The following is a 22,846-nucleotide window of genomic DNA, read 5'->3' as shown; positions in this document are numbered from 1 at the left end:
ACTGGCTGTGCCCTACAATACAAAGTGAGATGACATTCACAGTGCCCATACCTCTTTTGGACGTAGTCTAAAGACATACTTGAGTTATTCTCGAAATCTTTCTAATGAGCCTACACTAGATGTGTTTGTGTTTTTCCATCGTGGAGTTTTTTTTTACATTTTCAAGTGCATCAACAGAGCAGCTCCATTTTAGCATTTATTGCATATGCATTGTCATCGGAAGGTAGAAGGTATGAGGTACAGAACATTACGGCCCAAATAAACTGGAATTTCCTGGAATCAACGGGCATTAGTAATGAACTTTAAGAGGCTGTCAATACCTAAAGCGCGCACACTGTATATTTGTATCGGAGTAAATGAGATAGCACTGTCGCATGTTACTGGGCCTGGGCAAGGGAATAATAAGAAAAATATTTAAATAAAAAAAAGTGGATTATTAGTGTAATATTTTACTCAATAGCGGTTTAGATATAAATGTTTTGAAATTGTGATTTTAATTGCAGACCAATAAGTCAAAACAATAAAGACATAGAACCGTTTAATTGTGATTTTAAGACCAATCTTAGCAATTATTTTCTGTCGAGCCGATTTCGTTCAATCATGTATCGAGTACAACCACGGTCTTTGAAATATTATAATTAATATGAACATATATTTTTCTTACTTGACTAAAACTATAGTCTTTCTTAAAAAACTGTTTAAGTAACATCAATTTCAAGGACATTGGGTGTTGACAGCCTCTTAAAGGGATGTCACAATAGATCACTGCTTGGGCAACGTGGCACTCAAAGGTCCATAAAATCCCAATAAATAAGTAATAATAATATATACATCTACTTACCAAGTTTGAACAGTATAGCTCTTATAGTTACGGAAAAAAGTGGCTGTGTCATAAACGGACAGACAGACGGACATGACGAATCTATAAGGGTTCCGTTTTTTGCCATTTGGCTACGGAACCCTAAAAACACGGTGTATATATCTTTGGCACATAAAGCTAAGATAATGTCGTCAGCCAATACATATTTGCCTATAGTATCAATTGCTTAAACAAACAGACCTTGAAAATCCCACGGACTCTCTTTGTTTATACACCTCTAATCGTTACTTGGTATCACGGCAAATATTTAAAGGGTCCTCGCGAAACACGTACGCGACATAGCTCCTTATTCCATCGTGATAAAACGCAAAATGGCATATATTTTTCATGTGCAGTTGCCATCAGATATAACGGAGCGGCCATGGTGCTCACAAATATCTGAACACGCCTCTATTGTCAAGGCGTTAGCGTGCGCGTTCAGATATTTTTGAGCGCCTCTGCCGCTCCGATATATTTGATTGCTGTACAGATTCGCCTTATAAAGATGTGTGTAATACGTAATGTCGAACACAAAACTATTAAGTGGAAATATTTTACCATGTATCTAAGAAATGAGGATGAGCTTTGCTCCTTTGGCGGGAGCTGCGGTGATAAAAACGTGACGATGAAACCAATTCAAAAATTGTACCGATGGTTGTTACATTAAACGTTACACCCGACCCGTCTACAGGGGGCCTACCGCGAAAACCGAAATTCGCTAAATGCGGGGATTTTTCTCTTTTAATTTCACTTAGACGCACTAAGAGTGACAGAGAAAAATCCTCGCACCTGATATCTCTCTATATATATATATATATATATATATATATATATATATATATAGAGCTATATATATATGTATAACTATAGCCCAGGGCTCATTTATTATACGGCGCTCGAACTCGTCTGCGATCGCTATCAGTTACATTGCAGATTATTGAGGTTATCCAATTCAGCCGACCGATCAAATACCGCAATGTACTCATCATTAAACTCTAATTCGAGTTCTTGCACCGGCAAAAGTTGCTTTCCACTAGAGATGTGAGAGAATGCGTAACTAGGAATGTATTGGTTAAGAACCAATAGAATATTGTACACTAGAACTGCGCTGAGGGGAGCTATGGAGGAATCTGGTCTTTAACTGAAGGACATGATGTCACGATCCTCAGTATTGAGGGACCGACTAAAGAAGAGGGAGGCTAATAGGTAAAAGAAGGGATTCTATTACTTCGGACAAATTAGCGTCAATGCTCGCAATAATGTGGATATGACTCGAAAGTGATTAAAAAATTAATCATTTAATTATCAGAAAATTTAGAAAAATTACTGATTATTTTCTTTTATAAATCTACATTATAAGAAATCTTTGTATTATTTATTGACCAGAAAAGAAAGAATCAAAATTAAATCTTAGGTAAGAAATTAAATAAACGCTGCCAGCCTTCTGGGTACCATAATGCACGAAGGTGACCTGGGGAGCATTTTTTATTTATAAGTTTATTTTAAGTTCTATTATATTTTAGTTTTAATATTAATAATTAGTTTATTTATTTTGTTCGTTTTTTTAGTTATATACTATGTTACTTGATTAATTAATACATCCATTAAATGTACAGAAATAAACATAAAACAGTTCGAATTGAAAAAAAATTATTATTTTTTTAATCAATTTTGGAGTTATGTCCACATTATTGCGAGCAATGACGCTAATTTGTCCGATCTCTGCTTATCAATAAATACATCCCTCGCAACGCATCCTAGCGCATCTCCGGTGTAAACGCAGCTTACATGAAACCTTATGTTGTTACTCATATTTAATTCTTTGTTTATATTTTCCTGGTATTCATTTGGTATAAAAAATTGTAATAGGTACTTTAAATGTGATGACAAAAAAATTTACATTACTTTGACGACTGTATCATAACATAACTATTATACTATGATTACGAAGGTTACGTTTCCTTTCAAGATGGCTACTCTAATTATCATGCCCTTTTATGTTACACGCGCCATTCACTAAAACATCAGCAAAAAACGAACTACTGAGATGTTTTCAAGTGTTTAATAAGTTTTTTCTCAAACTTGCTATGAAATGATTTGACGACCAGTTTGGCCTAGTGGGTAGTGACCCTGCCTACGAAGCCGATGGTCCCGGGTTCAAATCCTGGTAAGGGCATTTATTCGTGTGATGAGCATGGATATTTGTTCCTGAGTCATGGGTGTTTTCTATGTATTTAAGTATTTATATATTATATATATCGTTGTCTAAGTACCCTCAACACAAGCCTTATTGAGCTTACTGTGGGACTTAGTCAATTTGTGTAATAATGTTCTATAATGTCCTATAATGTCCTATAATGATGGCATGACTTACGTCAAATTTGGTCCGGAAATACTACATATCAGGTGCGATGAGTGAAGATGATATGTAAAGGAATTTCATACTGCCTTACACACCTAGGACTGTAAAGCAACATTCTTTTGTTTTTTAACGTCAAATCGTGACACAACGTCTTGGCATCCAACCATCAACTAGCTTAAGTTAGCTTGGTACGGTGATTTGTTGTACATATTCGTTGCCTAGCAACGGCGGTGGCGTATCGAGCTGGCGCGCAGACTTACGCGCGTAAGGTTATACACCGCTGGTAGAGTAGCGAGCCGATCAGGTCGCCACAAAACAAATTGACTACAATTTTTTGTTTAAATTGCAAGTTTCAGAAAAGCAATATACGTATCTCGGCGAGAAACGGGGTATATATCTACTTGGCCTGCAACCCTACGTTTCTCGGCCTCTACAGTAATCTTATACCTTTAAACGAGCAATTCTTGTATGTATATATATAAGACAATTCTCAGGACTTATTAGGAATCAACCAAAATAAACGTATTGTGTTGCTCTGTAAACAAAGTTTTTTATTAACCTAAAAGTTAACATTTGAAACTTGGCTTATTTAGCCTTAACTACACTAATACCATACCTGTAAACAAAGAAACGACATTTAAAGTCTATTAATTGGCATGTCGATTCCCACGTCACGATACAAAATAATAATTTAGATTTATCTCTGGCTTCATAACATAACCACAACACTTTCCGCCATCTTTTAAAGAACAAGTCCTGTTTTACCGACACAGTCCGGCAATGGAGGTGACAGCGCCATCTGTGGATCTTGTTAAGTGAACTTCTGCTTTACCGACAGAGTCATAGACTGTACAATAATAGATAGTCCATTCAAAGAAATCTTATTTCTTTATATCTCCCCTCCACGGGAAGAAAATTTTCTATCACTGAAAATTTTCAAACACGCTAGGATTAGTATCCTGACTTCACTTATGCAGAAACTGGAATGAGTTTCGTGATATGAAAAAGATTTGACTCCAACTTCTTGTGGCCTGTATTAATTCTATATATAGAATTTGATATTTTTTCCTTAATTTCAAAAGGTCCAATCTTCAACTCATCCAGTTTTCTTCTATTTAATTTGTGTCCGTTTTCTACATATACCATATCACCTGTATTGAATTCATGATATTTTCTAGCTTTATCATATATCATTTTGTTATAGTTGTGAGACTTGATTGAATTTTCAAATGCAGTTTTTTTATTTTTAATCCAGTCATCTATGGCTTTATTTGGTTTTAATTCGTTTGGCAGTAATGGATCATCTGAGCCATCCAAGAGATATCTTGGTGTGAAACCAGTGACTGAGTGTTCAGTGTTGTTATATTTATTCACACAGTCATGAGCAATTGTTGTCCACGCAGTCATATTGACTTTTTCATTTATTTTACATCTTATTTTGTTCACAAGATTTTGATTAAGTCTTTCATTCAAACCGTTCGAGAATGGTGCATTTACTGCAGTGAAAACCAGCTGTATTGATTTTCCATTTAAAAAATCTTTGAATTCCTTGGAGTTTATTCCTGGATATTGGTCAGACAGAACCATATTAATTTCATAATCCTTTGTTACCTTATTGATTAGTCTTATGAAGTCCTTTGCACTCTGCGTCTTCGAGGTTATTATATACGCATATCGCGTGAAATGGTCCACTAAAAGGTGAAGGTATCTTTTTGTCGATCGCGATCCACCAAATCCGCCAATCGTGTCTATAGAGACAATTTCTAATGGCTTAGTGGCGGGACCTAAATGCGACATTAAACCATATTTAACATGTCCTCTTGTTTTATTCTTTATACACACCTCGCAGTTTTTACATATATTAATGATATTTTTAGTCATAGTTCTTGCCGTATATTGTTTTCCGATTTTCATTTGCATTTGTTTTATACCGATGTGACACATATTTTCATGTACTTTTTGAATTAGTTTTATACTGAATTCTTCTGACAATACGATTTTTTCTCGTTTTCTGTTTTTTTTTATAATATATATTGTCTCTATGTATTAATTTTTTTTTATAGTAATGAATGTCCTTATTTTTTTCTTGATCTGTGAGTATATCCTGTAATTGTATTAAATTTACTATTTTTAATTGTTCGACTAAATCTTCATTGGCTTCTATTACTGGATTCCTGCTTAAGCAGTCTGCCTCTAAATTATCCTTACCCGGTGCATATTTTATTCTGAAATCGTATTGTGATAAATAATAAGTTAATTCTCCCAAGTCTTCATCGGGTCTAGATTTGATATTCAAATTTTCTAACGGCTTATGGTCAGAATATACTATGAATGACTTGTCTATTAGCCAATATTGCCAATATTTTATGGCTTCTTTAATGGCCAAGCATTCCAAATATATCGCTTTTTTTCTTCTTTGAACATCATTCAATTTTTTTGAAAAGTAAGCTACCGGCTTTTCTTCTCCGTTTGGCTGTGTTTGTTTCAAGACCGCACCGATTCCCTCTAGTGATGCATCTGTGTATATTTTTATTGGTAAATCTTTATCAAAAATTTCCAGGATTGGTTGTGAACACATTTTCTTTTTTATTTCTTCAAATGAATTTTGGCAGTCAGCTGACCAAACAAATTTTTGATTTTTCCTTAGTAGGTTATGCAGTGGTTCTAAAATTATAGAGCTGTTCGGTATGTATTCCCGATAAAAATTAATTTTTCCTAAAAACTGTCGAATGTTTTTCTGAGTTTTCGGTATTGGGAATTCTCTTATTGAAACTAAGTTATCTGTCACTGGTCGAACTGTGTTATTCTGTATTACATGACCAAGATATTTTACTGAACTTGATGCAAATGTACACTTAGTGAACTTTAGCCTGAAACCTTCTTTTTTTATTGCCTCTAATAACTGCGTCAAATGGTTGATATGTTCAGTATAAGAATTAGAAAATACCAAGATATCATCTATATAGTTAACGGTAAAGTCAGTTAATCTATGCTTTCTTAGTATGTTGCTCAATATTCTTTGAAATATCGCAGGCGAGGTCTTCAATCCATACGGTAAGCAGGTCCATTGAAAATGGCCTTCTTGTGTGACAAAGCCAGTCTTCTTTCTGTCTTCAATCCGCAGTGGTATAGACCAGAATGCCGAATTAATATCCAATGTTGAGAAATATTTGCAGTTCCTTGTCTTTATTACTAAGTCCTCAATTAATGGAAATGGCTGTGCTTGCGGAACAACTATTTTATTTAGATCTCTAAAGTCAATGCACAATCTGGATCTTCTTTTATCCTCTTTTTTAAAAGCTAAGGTCACTGGTGCAGCAAAAGGACTGTATGATTCCTCTATGAGATTCTTCTGAAGTAATTTTCCTATTTGTTCTTCTATTTCTTTTTTATCTTGTATACAACATTTGTAAGGACGTTTGCTACAATATTTATCCACAAGCAGGTCTATTCGCGCTTCATAGTCTCTCACTGTTCCAATATCATATTTATCTTTGGCAAAGCTTGATTTATACTTTTCAATTAGTCTATTTATTTCAGATTTTTGCTGTTCACTTAAATGACTCATATTTGTGTTAAAATTTTCCTTCATGTGTTCATTGAAATTCACAGTATGTACCTTTATTTCAGTATTGAGCACTTTAGAAGTAGCTTTTTCATGTTTTTCCTTTTCCATTGACCGTTTTTCTGTTTTTTGACTGATTTCCAAATGTTCATCCTGAGCCAACTTAAATTCTTTTATTATGTCCAGTCCTATTAGGAAATCATACTTAAATTCTTTTCCATCCACTATGTACACATCCATGTGTTTTTCTATTTCCATAATTTTTATTTTCAAATTTGTCAAACCTTTTGTTCTTTTTACACCATTAATTGTTACTAACTTTGCATTTTTATCATAATTTTTTTCTGATTTCTTTAGCTTTAATAATTTGGAATTAACTAGGGATACATTAGAGCCTGGATCATATATACCCAATACTTCCAATTTTTCGTTTAATATTAGTTTGACTTTAATCAATGGTGTAATTACTCGTTTTTTTGGTCATCATCACTCAATTCAACATCTAGCACAACATTGTTCACATTCTTGTAATTTTTCTTGTTGTCACGATCCCCTGTCTGCTTAAACCAGCATTTTTCCTCAGGGTGGAAACGGGTACCTTTGTTTAATTTCTCACAAATTTTGCAGGGTTTGATCTTATCGGCTGCACCTTTAGCGTCAAAGGTGTTTCTTTTTGTTTTATTGTAAGTCTTTTTATTTATTATATGCTCATATTTCCCAAGTTCATTGTAAAGACTTGTGGTGGATGTTATTTTTCCCTTATCGATTTTGTCCATTATGAAATCTGGTAGACCCATTACGATGAGATGAATCATTGTCTGCGAGTCAGTCTGTTTATTTACTTCTAGTAGTAGCCTTTCCTTCTTTGTGGCATATTCTATTAATGAGCCCGCTTGGTATTTAAATGTAAATGCATATTTAATCTGAGACCAGCCTTTATTTCCATATGACTCACATAGATTATTTTTCCAAATCATCCAGTCTGAATCTATGGTAAATTTTATTACCATGCTGTTGTACCAATCTAAGCATTGTTTATCCATTAAATGTTTTAACATTTCAATTTTTTTTGTATCCTGTACCATTTCAAATCTTTTACATTCACTCTCAAATTCCTTGATCCACTGCTCAACGTTTGTCGTTTTCCCTGAAAATTTCTCCAGTAAAAACCGTTCAGCTATTTTCCCCAAATTTTTACTTACAGGTTCTGTGTTATTACTATTATTAGTTGATTGTGTTGTTTCACTTATAATTTCGTCTAGATATTGGTCACCGAACTGTACATTTTCACCTTCGTCCAAGTAGATTTTTCTCAACCCTTCAGTTAATGGGATCCATAATTTTCTTGTTTGATGTCTTTTTTTCAGAGAATTTTTGACTTTCGTAAATACTTCCGTAGTAGTTATACCCGTGTGTTTACTGGCAGGTTTCAGATCGTCCGGAACTTCAAAAACACGACCATCAGGTACCTCGATTGAGGTTATGCACATTGTATTTGTTTTTCCTTCCGGGCCCGTCGCTAATATTGCGAACGTAAATCTTAATTTTTCCATCTTCTTTTTTTACTAGAAATGTCGTTTTATAAGACAATTCTCAGGACTTATTAGGAATCAACCAAAATAAACGTATTGTGTTGCTCTGTAAACAAAGTTTTTTATTAACCTAAAAGTTAACATTTGAAACTTGGCTTATTTAGCCTTAACTACACTAATACCATACCTGTAAACAAAGAAACGACATTTAAAGTCTATTAATTGGCATGTCGATTCCCACGTCACGATACAAAATAATAATTTAGATTTATCTCTGGCTTCATAACATAACCACAACACTTTCCGCCATCTTTTAAAGAACAAGTCCTGTTTTACCGACACAGTCCGGCAATGGAGGTGACAGCGCCATCTGTGGATCTTGTTAAGTGAACTTCTGCTTTACCGACAGAGTCATAGACTGTACAATAATAGATAGTCCATTCAAAGAAATCTTATTTCTTTATATATATATATATATATATATATATATATATATATATATATATATATATATATTTCCGGGATCTCGGAAACGGCTCTAACGATTTTGCTGAAATTTGGTATATGGGGGTTTTTGGGGGTAAACAATCGATCTAGATTAGTCTTATGTTTGGGAAAACGCGTGTTTTCGAGTTTTCATGCGTTTTTCTTTCGACGCAGAATATGGTCGCTAATTTCGTGTTGCTGGCCACTGTCCGTCTGGTCCAGCGGGTTAAGACGCGGACTGCTAAACGGGTGTTACGGGTTCGAATCTCGCCCGGTGACTAACTTTTTTTTATTTTTATATGTTCAAGTTTATATATAATTTTTTAATTTTTATTGTTTTAGACAAGTTTAATTTAGTAAAAAAATGTAGTTAAGATTATCACCTATACACCACCATATTACAATAAATAGTTATAACCAGAGATCGGACAAATTAGCGTCATTGCTCGCAATAATGTGGACATAACTCCAAAATTGATTAAAAAAATAATCATTTTTTTTTCAATTCGAACTGTTTTATGTTTATTTCTGTACATTTAATGGATGTATTTATTAATCAAGTAACATAGTATATAACTAAAAAAACGAACAAAATAAATAAACTAATTATTAATATTAAAACTAAAATATAATAGAACTTAAAATAAACTTATAAATAAAAAATGCTCCCCAGGTCACCTTCGTGCATTATGGTACCCAGAAGGCTGGCAGCGTTTATTTAATTTCTTACCTAAGATTTAATTTTGATTCTTTATTTTCTAGTCAATAAATAATACAAAGATTTCTTATAATGTAGATTTATAAAAGAAAATAATCAGTAATTTTTCTAAATTTTCTGATAATTAAATAATTAATTTTTTAATCACTTTTGAGTCATATCCACATTATTGCGAGCAATGACGCTAATTTGTCCGATCTCTGGTTATAACCGAGCAACGATCGGTCGCCCAGGTACTGTACTATTAATATAGATAAAAAGCGAGTTTTCATGCGTTTTTCTTTCGACGCAGAATATGGTCGCTAATTTCGTGTTGCTGGCCACTGTCCGTCTGGTCCAGCGGGTTAAGACGCGGACTGCTAAACGGGTGTTACGGGTTCGAATCTCGCCCGGTGACTAACTTTTTTTTATTTTTATATGTTCAAGTTTATATATAATTTTTTAAGTTTACAATACTACTAAATAAATGACTAAGCTAAAAGTAAAAATATGGTGCAAAAACCTTGTTAGTATGGTATTATGCAACAGAAATAAAGGTTATTCGTTTAACACGTGTATTTTTGTGTCTACATATACAGACGTACAGTCAGCATCAGAAGTAACGGATCAAATAACGCTTCATAAGTATCTACCATTCTGTACCAGCTTATCAAAAAGTGATGTCTTTAATATAGAACAAGTAAGACTGTACAAGATATACTTTTGAATGTGAATTTTAGAAATTTGTCTATATTTGGAAAAGTTATCCGGAATGTCAGAGACTTTTGGCGCGTTGTTTCATCCTTTACTATTGATGCTGACTGTACTACAGATGTATACTAAATACTTAAGTAAGTAAATAAGTAAATATTCTTTATTGTGCACCATACAGTTAAAAATAGACAGGAAATGAAAAAACACGTAAAAGTTAGGTAACAACAGGCGGTCTTATCGCTAAGAAGCGATCTCTTCCAGACAACCTTAAATGTAAATGTAATGTATGTGTGTGTAAATGTGAGTCTGCCTCGGGCATAATGGGCCGATTACATATTGTAATAGATTTCCCTATTTTGTATAATAGAGATTGTTTATTTAGTCACCTGCAATAATTTACGGGATGAATATATAGGTCATACTGAGCAACTTCGTGACAACAAACCCCAAAATCGTGAACATTCAAAAATTATAAAAAAAACAACGGGTTGCACTCCGGGAGTGCCGGCAGAAATGAAAACTTGAATATTAACGTTGTGTATTTTTGATATTTTGGAATGGTTAGGGATTAATTTTGCACGACTTGCTTTAATTATCAGTATTAAACTACTATCATTCATAGTAAAATACAATATTCATTCATTTATCACAAACATGACAATTTAAATAATTATAAAATTTAACTACTGGCTTCAAAATTCTAAATTCAAAAAATTATTCTGCAAGTAGGCCTCAAGGGCTCTTTTACAAGTCAATACAACATTTATAGTAACATCATATAGTGACATGAAAAATACATAACAACATTTATAAATACAACAGCCAATACATGGGTAAACATTACATAATAATAATCTTAAAATAAATAAGTACTACAATACAATAGAGATTGTAACGGGTTTTCGATCAGGTCACGTCGATCAGGTCACGTGTCCGTCTTACGAATTTTCAATCTGACGGATCTGTCGGTCACGTGACCTGTCGCGAGTTTAACATTTTTTCCCCATCACAAAAACTGCACAGCGCCGCAAAAGAAGTTTTCACTTCAAAAAAAAATTTATTCGGCAAATTTTTTTTTAACTCATATTTTTTTCGTTCTTTTGGCCTCAGAAGTGCGTGGTTAAATCTTTCGGGTTCCTCTTGTTACACCGTGTGGTGTATACACGGTGTCGTTGTTGAGTCGGGGGTTAAAAACCCAAAAAGTTTCGTGCCGCTATAAATTGTGTAGGTATCCATTCCCGCGGCCGGATTTCGGTCAATTAGCCCTTGAAAATGACATTGAGAGATGTGTTGATTCTCTGTCGCAAAAGGAAAAGTGTTAAAATCGTAACAAATAAATTACGGAAGGTGGAGGTAAGGAAATAAATCTCCATGTACCGAAAAGTGTCATCAAAAAACCTTAAATAGGTGGCGCTACAATACCTAGAATACCTACTTGAACAAGAAAATCAAATCATAGACAGCGCACTTCACTCCGTCAATAGCGCCTAGGTTCTTAGCTACTCTAGCGCTACTCTGGAGAGATTTGGAACTATTATTTATAGCTGACAGCTGGACACTTTTGCAACAGTTCTACCATAAGAGATGTCAATCCTCTTAATTCCACACTCCATAAAATAAATAATTTGAATCGAATCGAGCTTCAAAGAGGCCAAGGTTTAGTCAAGGACATATAAAAAGGTAGTCACCAATATTTTTTCAATATAATTCTCTAATAGAAGTATTTATTTACAATAAAAATATACATAATGGATATATACAGATGATTACTATAACTAGCTTATATCTAAAATAGGCTCTTGAGACATTGTACCAAGGATGCTGGCGGCATTTCCTCGTTGTATCGCAATACTGATACGTTGTGCGAGGAAGCCGCCAGCTCTTCGGTCACGATATAATTTTTATTAGGTACAGCTGTTTAGAAAGTAGGTACCTATACAGGGTGATTAAGGAGACGTGAGCAGTTGATACTACCTACTTATTCTACTTCCGTCAAAATACCGATATTCTTTGTTTTATCATGACGACCGGTCTGGCCTAGTGGGTAGTGACCCTGCCTATGAAGCTGATGGTCCCGGGTTCAAATCCCCTGGTAAGAGCATATATTTGTGTGATGAACATGGATATTTGTTTCTGAGTCAAGGGTGTTTTCTATGTATTTAAGTAATTATAATTATATATTATATATATCGTTGTCTAGGTACCTACAACACAAGCCTTATTGAGCTTACTGTGTAGTCAATTTGTGTAATAATGTCCTATAATATTTATTTATTATTTATATCATGAGTATCATGACCAGTATGAATGTCAAATTAAATGTCATCAGTGCCTTGAAAAATCGTACGTATCTCACTCAAATGTGAAAAATTATTATCTTTATAAATAAATTCAATTCAATTCAAATATACTTTATTCATGTAGGCCTAGCAACAAGCACTTATGAATAGTAATATAATTATCTTAATCTAATTATCAGAGCAATTTATCGATGTTGTAAATATTATTCCATATATAATACTGTGTAATTCCATATAAAGTGCTGTCATAACGGTTTTTATTTTTTTATACTACGTCGGTGGCAAACAAGCATACGGCCCGCCTGATGGTAAGCAGTCTCCGTAGCCTATGAACGCCTGCAACTCCAGAGGAGTTACATGCGCGTTGCCGACCCTAAACCCCTCCCCCACCCCCCACCACTATGTTTACACAATGATTATCATCATTTTTATCTCATGGCACTGACATTGATCCTAACGAGATTATAATTGACATAATTTTGTCATTCGGTGTCGTTTACGAAATGGAGATTGCGAATAACTATTGTCATTACGGTGATTATTCTTATTTTGTGTTTATTTTTGGGTATAGTTTGTAGTAAAAAAAATTTTCTACTCGTCGACTATAATGGTTGAATTTAGTTTTTTTATCTTCATTTTAGTCTCCAGTCGCCCACTGCTGAGCCTAGGCCTCTTCGTGTACGTCACTTTTCCCGGTCCTGGGCTAGTCGCATCCAGAAGTGTCCCGCGATTTTTCTAAAGCTGGCCATACACTCTAGGGCATATGCCTGCGCAGCTTTATCAACTGCACAGGTAATACGGAGCGTATGTGGCATTCGACTGTGCAGTTTCCTACACAGCTTTTTTACCTGTGCAGTTGAACTGTACAAGCAAAACTGCGCAGGCATACCCTAGTATGTATGGCCAGCTTAATGTCATCGACCCAACGAGCCGACGGTTTTTTCTTAGATTTCTTAATACCAAACCATCATTACGTACTTTTTATGTATGGACTACCAACTAAACTATAAGATTCAAAATACTAAACCGGCGGCGCAGGGCGCAGGGCTGGAGTCGCGCGTTTATGTCTTTTCTACTACATTTTTGTCTACTGAGAATTTTCATTAATTATTTAGGTTTAATAGTAAAAAAAGTATTATTTTAGATGACTCGTAGAAAAACTGTCGCCTGCGGTATTTCCGGACCAAAGAGAACTAAGAAGATGTATGGAGTGAGCACTCTTGGTCTTCTTAATTCTCTTTATCCCGGACCGATACGACCTTCAAACCTTCAAGAAAAGAGCGTACTCCCATCTTAAATACCGGCAACGCACTTACATTACAACCCCTCTGGTGTTGCAGGTGTCCATGGGCGGCGGTAATCGCTTACCATCAGGTGATCCGGCTGCTCGTTTGCCACCTATATCATAAAAAAAGGATTGTATACGATTGTATAAAATTTTCTATTATCGTCCTTTTATTATCGTCGGTATTTTTAATTTTTAAAAACATGATATCCCTGATTGCGTTCGTCCAGTAGGGCTAAGATGGTCGGCTCTTTGTCATTTGTCGCCATGCCTGTCACGTTCTAACAAGTATGTAAGTGCGAAAGTGACAGGCATGGTGGCAAGCGATATAAATGGAACCATGCTGCCACTGCAGACTCGAGGTTGTCACGGTAAATGACATAGAATAAAGATAACAAACGCTCAAAGTACACATACTCTGTTAGTGTGTCATTGAACTTCAAATTACGAAATTACGTACGATGAAAAAAATTTCAAATTTGTTCATAAATAGTAAATACACAGAATTTACCAGAAGGAGACATATCTGCGCCCTACCCATCTCAACACAATTCAAGATTATTTCCACCACCCGATTAAAAGTAAAAACTACATTCGTCTGATCCTCTAAAACTGTCAATAAAATTGTACAATAAATTACTTGAAGAAATGAAAAAAGAAGAAAAAGAAAGTATTATTGCAAAGAATTTTAAACAAATGCTTATTACAAAAACCTATTATTCTGTGAATGAATATTTAAATAAATAAATAAAAAATTTAAGCGTTCAACTATAAAATGTAATTGTATAATAGGCTTGTTACAGTTTTTACCTAGTGTAAAAAAAAACCTTAGTTTAAGTTACTTATAAGAATTATTGTCATACCCTTACAGGGCTCATATTTGAAACTTTTCTTTCATAAGGACTTATGCACAACATGAAAGCAAAATAAACTATTCGAATATTTCAATTTAATATAACTTCAAAGTGGCACCAGTTACCGAGAAGCTAAAGGAATCCAGACTAAGGTGGTTCGGACATGTGATGCGTAGACCCGAAAATCACGTAGTGAAGAAGTCCCTCTCCATGGCTGCAGCAAAGGGAAGAAGGGGCAGGCCAGTAACTACCTGGCTGACGAATGTCCGAAGAGATATGAAGGAGTTGGGCCTGTCCAGTGACGACGCTTATCAGCGATCAAAGTGGCGCCTCAAGATTAGGAAAGCCGACCCCGCGTAACGGGATGAGGCGAGGATAAAGAAGAAGAATATTTCAATTTAATGTGCGAGAGATCGCTATTGCGACAATCTGCTCGCGTCGCCAACATGCCAATCGTTTACACTTTCGGTGCCGGGTGCCCCGTTTCCAGTACAAAATCGTTAACGCGCCGTAGCGTAGCGTAGTTATCTCTCTCTCTCTCTATCACTCTTCCATATTAGTGTGTAAAGGCAACGTCGATTATTAGGTCGAACCATAGTAGTCTCATTCGATATTTATAACTATATGTATAACACCGTTAGAGTAACAAGAATAGAGATATGTATAAACAATAAGGTAAGAGTGAGACAGCGCTTTACAAATAAAAGACACTTCCAATATGTCGTTGTTTCAATAATCAAGTCGTTACATGGCGCTGCGGACAGGACACCACAGTGCGCACGCCCAACTCTGGCGTCTACTCAGGCCTTACACGTAGTGTTGGGATATGGGCACTTGGACCCGGTTATCCTTAAATTACATCCAAAAGAGAGGTATTGGTACTATGAATGTCGTCTCGCTTTGTGTGGTAGGGCACAGCACAGCGGATGTCATTCCAGATCTAGAGCAGAGCCCAACTGGGGAAGTACCTCCACCTTACAAAAAATCGGAACCAAATAACACTAGACTACTCAAAGTGTTGTGTTCCTGTCGGTGAGTAAGGTTTCCACAGATTAACGAGGGTGTTAGGGTCGGCAGCTGCAGGTGTTCATAGGCAACGGTGACCGCTTACCATCAGGCGGGCCTAGTATTCTTGTTTTCCACCGAAGTAGTATAAACAATAATTTAAAATTATAATCTCATAAAACACGAATATTAAGTTCTAAACTTATCTGTTCCAGCTCAAGAATCCCTCCCCCTCCGCCCTCGAAAATCATCAGCACCGAAGGTCAAGCGGCTTCCAGCCGTCAACTCAGCACCCCACCTCAACAATAATGAAAGGATCTCCGTCGATCCACAAGTGGAGAATGGATCCGTGTACTTTACGCAAGACAGCAAACCCCCTGTGGAATCCACGGAGACAAAGTAAGTAGAGTGTGTGCGGATAGAGAAGGGTCGTGGAATGTATGGAGCCCAATACATTCCACGGCTCTTCTCTTTCCGAACAGACTCTATTATAAGCATTAGAACAAATTAAATTATATATATGCGATAGCAGAGGACGCTGATTCGAGTCCAGCCTTTGACACTGAAGGGCTTGGTCAGTTTTTCTTTAGTATATGATATTTATGACAATTTACGAAGTAGAGTACATGTGAATACTTAAGAGACATACGGCCCAATTCGAAGAATGAGATACGATAAGTTCTGGTTTAGATAAGTTCTCATTTATATATCGCTTGTATGACGTGTAATTGACAGAAGCAGCTCGATTCGGGCAACCAATCAAACCAATGTCACTTTGACGTTAGAAATATCGTAGATCATTGTTCGGATCACAGCGGAATCGAACTAAACCTCAACATTGACATATCGTTTAGTTATCGATCTTTTAAAGATCTTTGAATCGGGCCGACAGTAAATACAGTATATTATAATATAAAATATTTATAATTACATTTACGATTTTCACATTAATAATGACACCACAGGGAAATGGTAATCTGTGTAGGTAATTTTCATTCAGTAAATCTCTTAGTGGACACCTTTGGACACCCAGAAAATTAAAGGTAGAATTATTTTGTAATTTTACCAAATATTGACGACTATAGTTAACCCATCTCAGACAGTTACCGCAGTAAGGTAAATGTTTTAAAGCCAAAAATCAATAAATTAAACGCTTGTCTTATTAATCTTGCCTTCAACGGAGTTTTGGCCGAAGGGTCTCATGGCTCTACACGATGGCCCAGCGTAGGCCAGTCCAAGGGACGCATTTTTACGTTAGAGGGAGCAAGTGATATTGCTATCTCATTCCTCTGCATAGCTGCGTCCCTTAGACTGGCGTATGATGGGCCATCGTGTAGAGGAGCCCTCAAGTTTCGGTGGTTCCGAGGCCGGTTCCCTGCCACTGCTGGGTTGCGTAATGCATCGCAACTATAATGGGATTTGTAGTATTTAGTTTGAAGATATATTGTTATATATGTATGTTAGTTTTAATGTATTTATCTATAGGCCACTAGTTGCCTGAAATAAAATAAAAATCCATAATTATTCATATTTTAACATATTAATGCGTGAGTTTTTCTTTGTTTTTCAGCAATCACTTACTACAAGGACAGAAGAAACCTTCAAAGGTAAGTATTACTATGAGAACTAGAAATAAAATAAATTAATAGTTTAAAAACACTATATATAGAAAAACACGCTTATGATACGATATTCCATCATGGAATGCCAGCGCCTATCTTTCAGCTTCATCATCAGACCTTGAAACCTAATCGTGGTCAAAGTTCATTACAAGACTTTTCTAACAAATCCAAACACAGCTATGATTCGATGTTCCATCATGAAGTTCCAGTTCATATCTTCCGGCTCCATCATCAGATCAGTTCGACAGTACCATATTATTGTATTGTCATCAGAACTACATACAGCTGCTAATTTTCATGCCGCTACGATCCTTGGAAGATGGTTAAATTAGTTACCTTAGATTCCATTACATAGTTAGTTACATACAGGTCGACCTAATAAAAGCGTGTTAATAAATCGCAACGAAAACATTAATGTGAAATGAGAGCCAAGTTCAACATTAATAATATGTGTCATTGTTGACTCGCCGACAAAAGAATTGAGATCTATATGGGTGCCAAGATCTGTGCTGTGTAGAAAATCCTGAAATTATAAAGGATTTGACTTGGCTAGTTTTTACAAACCAGCCAAATTTTAGAAAAGTAACAGCCGAATATAATAGCCTATACGTAAAAACTAGCTAAGACAAAACCTGTTGTGTAGACCGCGTTCGACTTTGACACCCACCCGCTCAGTTACCCGTGAACAAGATGGATGAAACTGCGTCGAAATATCGGGAGCTCAAAAAACAATACAAAATCACGGTAAACCTCCAAGGTCCATATCCCGGTCGATTGAACTCTAATAAATGATTAATTTGTTTCAGTGGGACAAAGCTCGGAGCTACACCAAGATGACACTCCTGGTGGGTTGCTGGGTGTTCTTCACCGTCGTATTCTGCCTCTTCAATGAGAAGGAGGTCATCGCCAGGAACTGTGTGCTTATTCCTGGACAGATCAAAGGTAACCCGGATGTGTTCTTAAACTACGTCCAAAAGAGAGGTATGGGCACTGTTAATATCATCTCGCTTTGTGTGGTAGGGCACAGCACAGCGGATGTCATCCCAGATCTAAAGCAGAGCCCAACTGGGGAAGTACCTCCACCTTACAGAAAACCGCAGCCAAATAACACTAGACCCTGCTCATAGTGTTATGTTCCCGCCGGTGAATAAATTGCCAGAGCTCAACGAGGGTGCGGAGTGTTAGGGTCGGCAACGCGCATGTAACACCTCTGGAGTTCCAGGTGTCCATAGGCTACGGTGACCCCTTACCATCAAGCAGGCCGTATGCTTGTTTTCCACCGACATAGTATAAAAAAAAAGAAGGAGACCAAGCAGCGTTCTGTCAAATGAGAAGTAGTTTAAGTACCAACTTTCACTCTGGGCTATAACCGCGAATGTTGTTTGTCATTGTGACAAGGTACGAAATGGGTCACAAATTAAATTTTTTGAGTGTACAAGAGTAAGAAATATAGTAAACGTAAACACCCCTATAATGGAACAGGCATCAGTATTGGGATGGTATAGACAATACCTGTAAATCAAGTATTTCCCATCAGTTTTTAATCGCTGGCAAAAAAAAAATGTTTTTTAAAAGCCAAAGAGCTTATAATTTTGTTATTTTGAAAATAAATGGCGCCATAAATTCCACGACTGGAGCAAAAAACCACAGTTTTAATTGGTTAATAATATTCAAACCAATTGCAGTAGCTTTCATTAAATACATAGAAAACATGAGAAGAAGAAAGAAGAAGAAGGTACAAAACATAAAGGACGAATTGGACATTAAACTTTTAAAGCGTAAAGCGGTAGAAATTTTTACAGGTATCGGTGAAATATCAAAAACTCCAAATTTTCTCTTAAATGTTCCATGATTGGTGCCGTTAACATATGTGTCATTTCTGATCATGACTTCAAATCACCCTGTATTTTTTTATTATTATTATTTATTATCCCTGTATTATTCTATATTTCCAGATTACATACTCGAGATCCCGAAGAGCCACCTAACACTATTAGTGAGCGTATCAGGACCGTTCCTGACCGAGCAGCAGGAACAGAATATGAACCTTACGGAGAAGAACTCAAGGTCCAAAGTCGATGTGTGGGTGGAGCGATGGGCTGTAGGAGATGCGGACGAAGTTAAAGAATTAGATATTATTGAAAGAGAGGTTAGTTAAGATATATTCATTATAAAAAATGTGGAAAGTTTAAACGTCGCAAGGCCCAACGTACATCATAATGTACAACTTTCATAATCATAAACCAACTAAATAAAGTAGTATTACTTAAATTTTTTTACTAATTACTTTGTCAAAGAAACGAAGTTAAAATGAAATAAGTTTTCGGCAAAAAATTCATCATCATGTCATTTTTCATAATTTTTGGTACACGTTTTTATGACTGACTGTACTTTTCTTTCGGAAGGCAACTAATATCCATCGAGACAATTCTAAAAATCCCAGACACTATTAGGTCCCGTTATTTTATCACAGAATTCCCATGGCCACCTCTTGTCTTCATCATCGGATCAGCTCGATGGTACCATAATATTCCATTGTCACCCTTACATATGTATACAAAACTAGCTCAATCGGAAACTGGGAAGTGGGTCAAATTTAGCTTCCAAGATTTGACCCACATAAACATACATACATACTAACAGGGCGAGTTAAATAAAAGCTTGTAAAATCGTATCGTCTTTCTTTCTCCTTGCACAATTTTTTCATGTCTCTGCCGAAGTTTTCTCGAGGGGCTACCTACAGTATGAGGTTCTTCAAAAAAGGAGTTTACTGGTTTTTAAATGGTCGCCAACGCGCGTGTAACACAGGCAGCCTGTAGTTGCAGGCGTCCATAGGCTATGCTACGGTGACTGCTTACCATCAGGCAGGTCGTATGCTTATTTGCCATCGACGTGGTATAAAAAATACTGTGTTAGGTACTAAAGAAACATATTTTAGGGTCGGCAACGCGCATGTAACACCTCTGGAGTTGCAGGCGTCCATAGGCTGCGGTGACTGCTTACCATCAGGCGGGCCGTATGCTTGTTTGCCACCGTAGTGGTATAAAAAAAAACAGTAATTTTACGCTTCTCAACAGAATTTCACCCGACCTCACTCATTCGTCTTTCTGGACACGAACGAATTGGAATTCAGTGAAGCCACGCCGCGGTCGGCTAAGTTCGAGCACCATTCGAATTTGAACTCAACGGCCATTTATGTTATCAGGTAAGAATTTGTGGTTCCGCAGTCCGTCTTCGACTTCACATGACCTTATAAGTTGTGAGACCATTTGCAAATTTTTGGCGATGTTAAGAATTCGTTTTCACATTATCAGCTCGAGCAAGCATACTTTGAGAAGAGTGGAAGAGTTCTCCATCTAATAAATTCATCTTCTATCGAAGCATAACCTAAAAGCCCTCCACCAACACCATTGACTGCTTTGGTCTCGGATCGTCTAGAACGCAAAATTACTAGTGTAATATTTTGCCTATATCCCTTTTAGTCTACATCGCAAACGGTCTAGAACACAAAATGACCACTTATAGGTAGGTTAGGTTAGTTAGTTATCTTTTAATGGCCGAAGACCAAACCGCACAGAAATAGGAGCCCCGCGGTAGCGGGGCTCCGTCAACATCGCTAACGTATAGGTAAATCGACGATACGTAGATAAATAAAGGTCTAAATTGTAGTCATTTTGTGTTCTAGACCGTTTGCGATGTAGACTAAAAGGGATATAGGCAAAATATTACACTAGTTATTTTGTATTCTAGACAGTCCGAGACCAACCCCATTGACTTATAATAATTTTTGTTACAGAATGTTGTCAGACTCGGCGGTGGCGACTCCGTTATCGTTAAGTTACCAGGACGGCCCGATAGATGTCGCCGACGGCGTCACTTACGCGTGTCTGCTTTTGGTCATGCTGTATGCTTTGATCATATTTGAGGTAAGAGAATATTTTTATACCATACAAATTCCCCCAAGAGAATGTTATCAGACTCAGTGATGGCGACTCCCTTATCGTTAAGTTACCAGGACGGCCCGATAGATGTCGCCGACGGCGTCACTTACGCGTGTCTGCTTTTGGTCATGCTGTATGCTTTGATCAAATTTGAGGTAAGAGAATATTTTTATACCATACAAATTCCCCCAAGAGAATGTTATCAAACTCAGTGATGGCGACTCCCTTATCGTTAAGTTACCAGGACGGCCCGATAGATGTCGCCGACGGCGTCACTTACGCGTGTCTGCTTTTGGTCATGCTGTATGCTTTGATCATATTTGAGGTAAGAGAATATTTTTATACCATACAAATTCCCCCAAGAGAATGTTATCAGACTCAGTGATGGCGACTCCCTTATCGTTAAGTTGCCAGGACGGCCCGATAGATGTCGCCGACGGCGTCACTTACGCTTGTCTGCTTTTGGTTATGCTGTATGCTTTGATCATATTTGAGGTGAGAGAATATTTCAATAAAATACTAATGCCCCAAAAGCTTTAGCTACCAGGAGAATGTTGTCAGACTCAGCGGTGGCGACTCCCTTATCGTTAAGCTGCCAGGACGGTGCTATAGATGTCGCCGACGGCGTTACTTGCTCCTGTCTATTTTTGGTTACGCCATACGCGTTGATCATATTTGGGAATAAGAGACTATTTCAATACCATACTAATGCCCTAAAAGCTTGCGCTGCCAGAAATATGTTGTCAGACTCAGTGGTGGTGACTCCCTTATCGTTAAGTCACCAGGACGGTCCGATAGACGTCGCTGTCGGCGACACTTAAATTAATAAAACATAAATTTATTGAGGCTTGTAAAATTGTTTGAAGGTGAAAGTCTTTGCAATATTGTTAACCCATTAATTGTTAGTAAACAGTGTGACGATGGTACTCGTACAAAACAAAAATGTGCAAAATATAAAAGTGTTCTAAACAAAAAGTACGGAATACTTCTAGATTAACAATATAAACTTTAAACGAAGATTTATTGTTTCTTTTTCAGCTAATAAACCGCACTTTAGCAGCAATATTGGTGTCGACGTTGTCACTGGCAGTCCTGTCGTTGGTGGGTGAACGACCCTCAGTAGAGCAGGTAGGTTAAGAGCTGTAGGGCTCTGGGGGAGTCTTTGCGGTTAAAAGCCCACAGGACTGGGGTGCCTGACCAACTGGCTCCCAAAATGTTTGCGGCCTACAGGCCGGCCGCCGGGCGCACGCGGTCGAATGCTGATAGCGACCCTGCGGCACCCCATCTAAGGCGGAGCCGGCATTCGTTGGTGGTTTTAGACGGTAGTCCTCTACTGGTTAGTCCGTCATCGCCCCTGGTTTCCCCCGGACTAGGTGGCATACGTAAAAGCATTTCCCCAACGTTAAAAAAAAAAGTAGGTTAAGAGCTTTTTTCTTGTCACCCATTGCCATAGTTACATCTCCTCTCCTCTCACTTTTTTAAATCTATAATGTTATAGAGTTTTATAGCATGATTTTGATTTCAATTTATTTTATGCCTGTACTAGTATCAAATAGAATTTGAAATAGAGGTGCATTGTCAAAGAAAACTTTGTAGCCACAGGAAATTTACTGCCATCTTTCGA

The 22,846-nt window shown here is 36.8% G+C and overlaps 1 protein-coding gene across 1 annotated transcript in view; it reads left to right on the top strand.

Annotated features, from left to right (window-relative positions):
- LOC133533686 (P protein-like) overlaps positions 1-22,846 on the top strand; it is a 97,210-nt gene that overhangs the window by 55,072 nt on the left and 19,292 nt on the right. The window contains exons 3-9 of the mRNA XM_061872713.1: positions 15,875-16,058; positions 17,230-17,266; positions 18,088-18,223; positions 19,237-19,430; positions 20,359-20,486; positions 21,078-21,207; positions 22,261-22,350. Coding sequence (XP_061728697.1) covers positions 15,875-16,058; positions 17,230-17,266; positions 18,088-18,223; positions 19,237-19,430; positions 20,359-20,486; positions 21,078-21,207; positions 22,261-22,350 — 899 coding nt within the window. The remainder of the gene's footprint in view (positions 1-15,874; positions 16,059-17,229; positions 17,267-18,087; positions 18,224-19,236; positions 19,431-20,358; positions 20,487-21,077; positions 21,208-22,260; positions 22,351-22,846) is intronic.

The sequence above is a fragment of the Cydia pomonella genome, unplaced genomic scaffold, assembly GCF_033807575.1.
Source record: "Cydia pomonella isolate Wapato2018A unplaced genomic scaffold, ilCydPomo1 PGA_scaffold_199, whole genome shotgun sequence".
In the NCBI taxonomy this organism is placed as follows: domain Eukaryota; kingdom Metazoa; phylum Arthropoda; class Insecta; order Lepidoptera; family Tortricidae; genus Cydia; species Cydia pomonella.
Note: the sequence above shows the minus strand (reverse complement) of the source record. Positions and strands in the feature narration are given on the sequence as shown.